Source organism: Bicyclus anynana, chromosome 12 (genome assembly GCF_947172395.1).
Source record: "Bicyclus anynana chromosome 12, ilBicAnyn1.1, whole genome shotgun sequence".
Taxonomy (NCBI): Eukaryota; Metazoa; Arthropoda; class Insecta; order Lepidoptera; family Nymphalidae; genus Bicyclus; species Bicyclus anynana.
In genome coordinates this window covers 5,853,690-5,864,513 of record NC_069094.1, presented here as the reverse complement: position 1 = coordinate 5,864,513, position 10,824 = coordinate 5,853,690, and the positions used below count along the sequence as shown (strand labels likewise).

The 10,824-nt window shown below is 32.4% G+C and overlaps 2 protein-coding genes across 3 annotated transcripts in view; one reads left to right on the top strand and one right to left on the bottom strand.

Moving 5' to 3' along the window:
- The first annotated feature begins 195 nt into the window (after nt 1-195).
- On the top strand, nt 196-3,361 carry LOC112050829 (methionyl-tRNA formyltransferase, mitochondrial). Its single transcript, XM_024089190.2, has 5 exons — nt 196-381; nt 465-671; nt 1,591-1,724; nt 2,008-2,175; nt 2,966-3,361. The coding sequence occupies exons 1-5, from the start codon at nt 212-214 to the stop codon at nt 3,322-3,324; spliced, it is 1,038 nt and encodes a 345-aa protein (XP_023944958.2). The 5' UTR covers nt 196-211; the 3' UTR covers nt 3,325-3,361.
- The window catches only part of LOC112050828 (glycerol-3-phosphate dehydrogenase [NAD(+)], cytoplasmic), a 29,094-nt gene continuing 21,623 nt past the window's right edge, over nt 3,354-10,824 (bottom strand). The window contains exon 9 of one of the 2 annotated variants that reach the window (XM_024089188.2): nt 3,354-4,086. In XM_024089188.2, coding sequence (XP_023944956.2) covers nt 4,071-4,086 — 16 coding nt within the window. In that variant the 3' untranslated portion in view covers nt 3,354-4,070. Of the gene's footprint in view, nt 4,087-4,329; nt 10,182-10,824 lie in introns of those variants that run through there. The other variant, XM_024089187.2, reaches the window with a different exon arrangement.

Genomic DNA, 10,824 nt, shown 5'->3' with positions numbered 1-10,824 from the left:
CATAGATTCTTTAGACGTTGTTTGTTTATAATATAGTGATCTTAGACTTTTGACAGAGGGGTAACAACTAGCGATGGCAGGTCCTATGGTAATTGGTCTGAGCTTATTAATAGAGAAACTAATATTTTTTGTGCCACTACCATAGACAAATGCAATGACATTTGACATTGACACTAGCGAAAAATCAATAATTTCAAAATTCAAAATAAATATGACAAGTAAAGTTTATAACCTCGCACTCGCACCGACTTTAAATAAAGTATTTTTGAAAGGAAAATGGCCTTATTTGCAAAATATATACCATATAAGACATTACAATGTGCTTTTCTTTGGCTCTGAGGCTATCGCATTAAATAGTTTACAAAAGGTAAACCAATTCAGGTATGTTAAGTAACTTTACAAGTTATCGTCTTACTTACCTTTAGAAATATAAATATAGATACGTAAATTTCATTTTAAAACAGGAAAGATGAGAATATTATTAAACGCTTGGATCTGGTCACGGCAAACAACAGTAATAAAAAGACTAAAATAGAGCAATATGCACATGCAGAAAACATAAGGATATTGCAGTGGCCACATTTAGACATTACCAATGGTGAATATGACTTGGGATTAATTGTAGCGTTTGGCCATTTAATCAAAGATGATGTGCTGAAGAAGTTTCCTTTGTAAGTTGTTTTTTTTTTTAAATTTATTTTCATGCTTATTCACTCTTGTTAAATTTCCTGATCAATAATTTCTAATTTGTCTCACGACATACGTAATGTTTGATTTTTTGAATTTTATATGCATTACTTCTCCTCAGGTTTTGGGACCAATGCCCATCACTCTGCTCTTTAATTTACTAACTTGAGATTTGTGATATTTTTTTATCAATAAATCATTAGGAACAAAGTGTTTGTTTATAGCACAAAAGTAAACTGCTAAAACCTACCTAGCTTTACAACATTTGTTGATGTGCTCTTTAATGAATTGATCATAATTGGAGCAATGGCTCCTGTATCTGAAACTGTCTTGTCGAACTTATCACCGAGGGGTGGTGGTTCGATCCCCGCCTCATTGTTCCATTGTCGTACCAACTCCTAATACAGTCTTTCCCAACTAGTTGGAGGAGAATAAGAATATTGGTAATTCTTAAACTATATGGCAAAGTCTTTTTTTAAAAAAAATTTAATAATATAAATAATAATAAAAATTATCAACAGTAAAAGAATGATAGTTTATATGGGATAAAATCAAAATAACAAAAATATTGATGTACTAACAGACGCCCTGCAGTTTTACCAGTGTTGTTCCCGTACTTGTGGGAATACGGAGATATGACGCTCACAACTACTAGTAGTAAATAAATCATTTCATTATTGGTATTTATTAGTGACAAGCAATTTCTCTACTCCATTCACAAATTAAGCAATATTTGCAGTTGAAGTTTAAGTTTGCATCATTCCATCCACAGTCAGATCCACAAATAAAGAAATATTTAGGCCTATTTAAGTTTTTATTTACTTGTATCAGAAATTAAGATACATGACTACAAGTATTTCAATGTTTTCAATTATTATATTTGTAAATACAATTGTTTTACAGAGGAATGGTGAATGTCCATCCAAGTTTGTTGCCCCGGTGGCGTGGAGCTGCGCCCATCATATACACACTACTCCATGGAGATGAAATTGGTGGTGTTTCACTTATGAAAATCAAACCAGATGTATTTGATGTAGGTAAGACAACTAAACTACTGTATAATCAATCCTGTATATTCCTGTAGATAATATCAACGGATGAGTGGTTGTGATAGCTAATTCATATTTAAAGAACATTTTCCTTTAACAGAGATTGTTAATCTGTTATTGTTGAGTATTGAGACTAATCCATGATTTTTTAAATACTGGTTATTAGCTGGTATATTAATTAGCCAAACACCAAATACTGAATTAAGAATTAAAGTCCTCTGGTGCATATAGAATGATATATCAATAAACAATATAATTTTTTCATTTACAGGTGAAATAATAAGTCAAAAAAGGGTACCAATTCCTAATGATATAAAACTGCCAGATCTGACCCATCAGTTATCAAACATTGGTGCAGAGATGCTTGTAGAGTGTTTAAGATGTCTGCCCACCAGCCTAGAAAACTGTCAGCCACAAAACAATGAAGGAGTCACTTATGGTAACTAAACATTGTCTTTTTTTTATTCTTTACCCATGATTAGAATCTCACTTGATGGTATGCGACGATAATCTAAGATGGAAGCGGGCTAACTTGATAGGAGGAGGATGAAAGTCCACACCCCTTTCGGTTTGTACCCAACATCGTACCGCAACGCTAAATCGCTTGGCGGTACGTCTTTGTCGGTAGGGTGGTAACTAGCAACGGCCAAAGCCTCTTAAGAAAACCTTAATCGGCCCAGCTGTGGATCGAACCCAGGACCTTCGTCTTGTAAATCCACCGCGCATACCAGTGCGCCACGGAGGCCGTAAAATTATATGTCATTCCCTTCTTATAATAAGAAGACGCACAATCATGTAGAAAATTTCACTTAAAAACTGGCCAATTTTGATTTTACAGTAATAAAATCCCAAATTCAGAGCAAATTCAACCTTAAGGATTGAGTTTAAGGTTGAATTTGCAAATGCGACTACTTGAATAGAGTGTCAAGAAATTGTTTGGCACTCATTGTGTGAGGAAGTTTTTTGGTCGCTGATTGTGCATCCACTTTTTAATAGGAGATTGATGCTATATGTTGATATAAATAAATAATAATATAATAAAAAGATGAAAAAAGTAAAAGACTTATTTAGTTTGCTTGGTTGATGTTCATATTATATGTAGAACTAGCGCTTTTTAGTACTTTTTTTTGCCAATGCTTGAATGAATGATATTTTCATTACTTAAACCACTTTAAGCAAAAACAATTAAAACTAAGATTAATTGAAGTAAATGTCTTTCCTTTTTATAGCAAAGAAAATAAATAAAAAAATAAGTGAAATAAGCTGGACTGAAAAAAGCGCGCGAGAAGTTTACAATTTATATCGTGCCTTAAATGGGTTATATCCATTAACTACAAAGTTTAGAGACAAACAAATGAAATTGTTTGATGCATTTCTTGTTGAGACTGAACCTGAATACAAAGAGAAATCTGTGGGCACCCTTGAATACTGTGAGAAAACACAAGCAATTAGAATATTATGCAAAGACAAAAGATTTATTTATTTCAAATCACTTAGAATTGTAGGCAAAAGAGAAATATCAGCATTAGATTTTTATAATGGATATATTAAGAATATGTTAGATAAAAGAAAACACATTGTAATTTAAATACTGATCTATAAAATAAAACACATTACAAAGAAAATATTTCTTTTATTACTTCCAACATTTTAACCATTAGATACCTACTTATATTTAACATGAAAATTAAAATCAATCAACAATTAATCAGTACAATGATACAATTTATGTTGGTTATTTAAGTCCAACCTAACACAGAGATGAAGTATCATTTATATTTATGAAAGAGCTATTATGCTGTAGGTAGATTTTAAATAATAATCTTAATTGTTTGGGTTTATAGGCAACTTTAAGAAAGCATAGTAAATATTTAAAAAAGAAACTTGAAAACCTCCTTTTAATAAGAGAACCTCCTTCTTTCTGAAGTCGATTAAAAACAAAAGAGAATAGACTTGAGAGCAGTTGATATACAACAGTTGATGTTTTTGTTATTCTATAATTATTTTATTACCTACCTCTAAGTAAAATCTTCCTAAGACTAGAACATCAAGAATAAAATTCTAGTAACAGATTCATAATAATGTACAGTAAAGCAAATATAAAATATATAAATAAAATATTATGTGTATAGATTGTTAAGAGACAAACATAACAGTGAGACATTGTTCCCTTTAAGGTGTTAGAATAATATAATTGTATAAAATTCCATAATATAATAAAAATAAGTTCATATTAATTTTAAAATTTCCTAGCTATTAATTTAATATATACAAAAAATAATTAATTTCGTTCTTAAAATGTGAAAGATTTCCAGCGCGGATTCCCTTTTACACCTAGGCGACTTTATTCCTGAAATAAAAGATATATAAATATTTATATATGTATATACTATAATAATTAAATTAGATAAATACATATACAAAGTACATATAAAAATAAAAGAAAGTATATAAATATAAAATAAACATAAAAGTAAGGAAAGATTTTCAAGGTTCTTGATAAGTAACATAAATATGTTTTTTTTTTATTTATTTCAAACATTCTGATATCTATTTTGTAAACGTAGTAGGGAAATAAAAATAATACACATCATTGTATGTAAAATATTATAATCAATTTAAGTAGTTTTGGTATGAAGTAGCTGCTACACCTATAGAACATGCTCATATATTAATGAAGTTATTAAAATGTCAATGACAATAAAAAACAGAAGCCCAAATTCCTTACCTTCCTTACCTTTGCCGCAAATTAGCAAATACTGCAATGCGATTTTTTTACAATGCGAATCCTGAAAAACGCAATGGATGCATGAAAAAGGAAAGGCTTTTGCTTTTCAAATGTAGTTATGGAATCAACCAATGATCATACACGATTGACATTTTGCAATATATGATATTTTACAATGTTTTTGGCATGGTGATTTCTTTGATGACTTGGTAAAAAAAAAAAACAATCCTTAGCATACTTTAACTAAGAAAAAATATGCTTAAAAGTAATAAATAAGTACTTGAAATTATTACGTATCTAAGTATAGATACCTTTTCGGCTATCGGAAGATTGTTTGGCTTTGATTGCAATTGTAGTTTTGAAAACAAGTCGCTCTTGTGTGTAAACCTAAGAAACATTATCAGAGTAGAAACATGTTTATAAAATACTAGCGGACCCAGTCAAGCTTCGCTTTGACTCCTACCCCTACCATACCCTGAATATAAAGAGAAATCTGTAACCACTCTTGACTACTATCCATCCTGTACTCTACCCCTACCCAATATATTATTACGCTAAATATATTATGTACTATTTTATTGCGAATTTCCGTCTCACAAATTATGGAGGGAACCTTCTGGCCTATTCACAAATTTGGTATTTATAAACATTCTTTTAAATAAACATCAAATCAACTGAGAAATGTCATCTACCTACTGTATGATATCCACGAAGGGTTGTCAGTAGGTACCAGATGACATTTGTTACATAGAATCTCAATTTCGTCTATTATGTCAGCCAACATAGGTACGTCAAAATTAGTGAATTAGTCTAAATAACGTGAAAGGTCGCCTTTTGCGTGTTATTTAGTTTTAGTTTCTTAATAAAATTATAAGTACTTTTTCTTGTCCAACAAAGTGGTTTAAATAAATAAATAATTTATCAACATATTTCTAGCTTTGCTGACGTTCCTTTAGTTTACACACAAACTAGCGTTTGTATTGTCAACTTACTCATACTTTTATACACAAAGCCAAACTGACTTCCAGTAAGCTTAAGATCCGCACCACGACATATCTCGAGACAAAAGACTAACAAATGTCGACCAAGAGCGGCAGAACCGGAAATATATCTATCTTTTATCGCGTTGAGACTAAAGAACTGGGACTAAGACTATTCCACCGCTATTGGTGGACAATATGACTTTTTCACTTCATCAGATATGTCGCTGAGGAATGCTAGGTCTAATGGAGACCTTGGATGAGTCTCTTAGATCTGCGGTCATCGTCAATGACCTGCTGTCACTGCTGTCTTTCTCTCTCGATGGAAAGACAGAAAGAAAGAATTTATAGAAATTGGTATTCGTTCGTTCCGATAGGATGAAAGAGATAATATGAAATTAAGGTAATATTACCGATAGGATGAAAGAGATAGCGATGTTTTTGATCCGCCGCTATTGTTCAACAATTGTTGGTTCAAATTTCAAATTCAAATTCAAAATTCATTTATTTCAAGTAGGCTCAGTTTACAAGCACTTTTGACACGTCAGTTGACTATTTGTAAAGATTCTACCACCGGTTCGGAAGGCAGGTTCTGCTGAGAAGATACCGGCAAGAAACTCAACAGTTGCTCTTTTGAAAAAGTCATACAGTATTACAATTTACATTTGATAACAATTAAATTACAATTTCTTATAGTTTTATTTCCTGTGTGAAGGTGGAAGCTGATCCAATGGCCTCCAAGCACCTTTGTCGTTAAGGAACTCATCAATAGTGTAGTAACCTCGACTAAGTAAATGTTTTTTAACACATTGCTTAAAGTTGTGCATTGGCAAGTCCATCACAGTCTTGGGGATCTTGTTATAGAAGAGTACACCCAAACCCACAAAAGATTTTTTAACTCTTTGGAGACGATATGCAGATTGGTGTCAATATGTCTTTTTACCTGATATCTTGTGGCATGCATCGTAGGCCTACTGAGTAAGCATAACTATACATTGCTTGTATAAGTATAATGTAAAATATCTCAATATGAATAATAAAAATATTTCTTTACATTACTGGCATTTAGTTCTCCTAATCCTCATCATAATTATTAACTTGATAATGAAATCCCAAGATTAATTCAGTTTAACTAAATTATTATATTTGTTGAGCAGTGTAACCCAAACTGAAGATAATTTCTTAAATTTCAGCTAATATACATTGTAATATTAGAGCCTCAATAGCTCAACGGGCGGTAAGAGCGGTCGGACTCATCACCGAAGGGTGGTGGTTCGATCCCCTCTCCGTTGGTCTATTGTCATACCGACTCTTAATACAGTCATAGTAATGAGAACATTGGCCATTATGGTTATGAGAATATTGGTCATTGGTGGAAAATATGGCAAATATTCTTTATTAAAAAAAAAAAAACCAATGTTTTTTACCAAACAGACAAAGGTTCCATTCCAGTTAGTTTCGTAATTTCCGATAACATGTATATTTTCTAAAATTAAGGTTTATTAAGTAGGGAAATATAATAAAAATGGCAATATAAACCCTTACTTTCGGTTTTCAAGTTTATAACTTAATATAAAAAATATTTTACATGGCACATTCATATGCTATATCTACTCGTGTAGTGTCTATATAGTAAAAAAACGTGACGTCACACTGAAAATTAAATGAAGATGACATTTTGTTTCATAGACAATACACAAGAAGAAGGCAATATTGTCGTGCCAGATAAAAATCATTTAGTTATAATATAACTGTTTTAAGTACTTATTATTAACTCATACCAGTTTGCTGCTATATTATGATTTAAAATCATTAGTACTATTCTAAACTTAGAATACATACTATTATAGTCAACCCATTTCGCGTAGTCTGTTTGGTTTTGCATGTAATGATTAGATTATAGACGAAGTAGAAGATGATCTCAATATAAGACGACCTCCACTGAGCTGATGGTTTAAATGAAGTTTTTTATATCATACTAGCGGACCCGGTCAAGCTTCGCTTTGACTCATTCCCTACCTCTATTCTTCTCCCACCCTACACCTACCTACCCCCACCTACCCCCAAACTACCTCTACCCTACCCCTATCCTACTCCTCGTTTCGTCCCGATTGGTCGGTTGGTGGAGCGGTCGGAGGGCGCGGTGTGTGCCATAATGATATCCTGTAGTAGATACTAATATTATGAATTACTAGCGGGCGATCGCGACTTCGTCCGCGTGAAACCCTACTACTACCCTACCTTACTCCCACTCTACAGCTACCCTACCATACAGGGGATGAGTAGGAACACAACCCTACCCCTAACCTATTCCTACCCTACTCTACCCTACTATAGATGAATAGTCTAATCATAATATTAGTATCTACATAGCATCTCTGCGAAATTAAGGTAGCTAGCAAAGCGAAGCGGGTCGGTAGTTTAATATAAAATACTTATCATTCAATAACTAGCTCAGTGAAGGTCGTTGTTACATCATGTGTAAATATATTCTCTATATCTATTGTCAAATGCTGGTCTGGTCTTACCAATACATCCAAAACCGTAACTAACTTTCCGAAATATACTATACTCGTACTTATTTATTTTTAATGTTCAATGACTAATAAAGTAACTAGAACTAAGTACCCAATACCCACTAAAATAACAATTAAATTTAAAGTATTCCCTTAGAGGCCCTCTTTAGGAACAAAATATGAATTTTGAATTCACTTTTTTTGGCTATAATATAAAAAAAAATTGCCAAACATAAAAATATTATTACAAAAAATAAAAACATAGACCAATAAAAACCAGGTACTTACATAAACAAATAACTGTGATATGTTTTATAACAATGAGTGCCGTGCTTATGATATGTGAAAAGACGTTTTTTAATAATAATAAAATAGAGTGTAATAAGGCAAATTCCAAAAAAAAAAGTATTAAACTTTTTTGACTAAAATTGTTTTCACTGTCTATATGACAAGAAACTTTAACTCTCGATATGTATTCTAATTGTTTTAACAAGTGTCCACTTGACATTACAAGTGATAGTTATAAGTGAAGTAAAACGAAGTGGAAGAAGTGTATAGAGTGTATAGACAGATAAAAAGCATCAAACAAGTCATTATTATAAAATTTAACTATAAGTTTGCTTTAACCACAGAACATAGAACTTAGGGGGCGTGGCCTGCGTATTCTCTTATATGAAGACGTACGCTTATGTGTTTGTATTATAAGAAAATGGACTTTAATAATTGTTACATAGAGTAAACTTTAGTTAGAACTATATCACTGTAATTCACCACTATATATCACTGTTCTTGCAATAAATAAAGTAGACTCTATATGAGCTCTTTTAAAGTCTTTCTTTTTTAATATAAATTCGATTTTCTCAAAAAAAAAAACAAAAGATGACAAAAGATGATGAGAAGTAACAAATGGAACTTTTTCGAAAAAAAGTTTTATATCTGTGTCAATAAAAATAATAAGTAGTTGCAAAGAATAAACAACCTTCAACTATAAATTAAGACATTTAAGTTATTTTTGCGAACACTGCAGAATAACATATTTCTCACATTTCAGTCAACATCATAGTTTTTTAATTATGTAAGGAGTTTATTATAGTAGGGGAGCCGAAGAGAGGATTTTTGCAGTTACTCGTTACTCGTGGGTACGTTTAGGGCAACCAAAAAAAACCATCTTCAGAAATACTCAACCAGCACGTCAGATTCAGATAAGGTGAGTTGACAGCTAAGAACTGTAAATTTCGAAAATCCGACGATTTGAGCGTAACGTTTTTTTTTTTTTTTTTTTTATTCTTTACAAGTTAGCCCTTGACTACAATGCACCCTTGATTAGAATGTTTGTGTTATGTGTGTGTAATGTGTTACCTGACGGTAAGTGATGATGCATTCTAAGATGGAAGCGGGCTAACTTGTCAAGGAGGAGGATGAAAATCCACACCCCTTTCGGTTTCTACACGGCATCGTACTGGAACGCTAAATCGCTTGGCGGTACGTCTTTGCCGGTAGGGTGGTAACTAGCCACGGCCGAAGCCTCCCACCAGCCAGACCTGGACAAATTAAGAAAATCTCAATCTGCCCAGCCGGGGATCGAACCCAGGACCTCCGTCTTGTAAATCCACCGCGCATACCACTGCGCCACGGAGGCCGTCATAACGTAATGGAATGGTTACAAAATAAAAGCCTTATATATTTTAGTTCTCGAGTTACTAGCGCGATATTATTTCCTTCAAAATATTTCGATTAATCGCTAAAATTTTCTGACAATTTCAGTAAACCAAAGTAATAAAAATTGCTTTTAAAGTCTGTAGTTTTTTTTTTCACCGCTAAAAGCGAAAAAAGGAAATAACCATTTATTATTCCTATAATTTAATCTACCAAATGCAATCGGTCCCCATGACGCTCGAGTAACTGCAAATTTAGCATCCAGGGCTCCCCTACTATTAGTGTGCTATATTTTTACACATAGGTGTGTTCGTTTAGGACACGCCCCCGAAGTGTTCAAAACTAAAAATGACAAGCGAATTCCTTATTCCGTGGCTTTAACTACCTATATTAGTAACAGAATGAAGATCATAGTACAGTATACTTACAGGCAAGTATTAACAAATACATACTACAATATTATTAGAAAACGTCTTTTGATGAATGCTAGTGCGGTCAGGCGTTCGTGGTGAGATCATGGAGGCTTCACTCCGGTCACAGAGAACACTTTGGCGTTACTTGCGTCCTAGAATATTAGTTAAATGTCGTTACTAAATGGAAATTAGTCAAGCTCAAATAAAATTATAATAGCCCAAGAGATAGTCACCAAAAAATATAATACATTTGGCACATGATTATTGCGTCACTTATATTATTTATTCGTTGCCCTTGTTCACTTAAAAAGCTTTGTATTTTAAACACATATTTTAAATGATAGTGCACAGTTGTATACCTATGCGTCAATATTTTCAACTTCTGCCGTATCCACTGGACATTTGGGCAATAGTTCAGCGATCTATAGCTAGTTTTATTATAGGTTCATTTTACTTTATGTATATACTTTTCCTGGCAAATCGAATATATCGATGAAAACAGCCGTAAATTCAAATAAACATTTATTATGAATAAATATTAAAATTGCAAAAATAAAACGCATGATGCAAAACAAACACATGCAAATATATACCAGCACAAAAATTAAAAAATGTGTTAGTTAGTAATTCTTCATTATCACTTGTATACTTTGTTAGTAAATGCTTATATTTTTAGGAGCAAATCTGTAAAACAAAGTTAGCATCGTTAGCAATTTAAGCGTATTACTTCATTGTAAGCAGAATCAAAGCATAAAATGAATAGTGCCAACCCTCTAGGGATAAAAAATAAAAGAA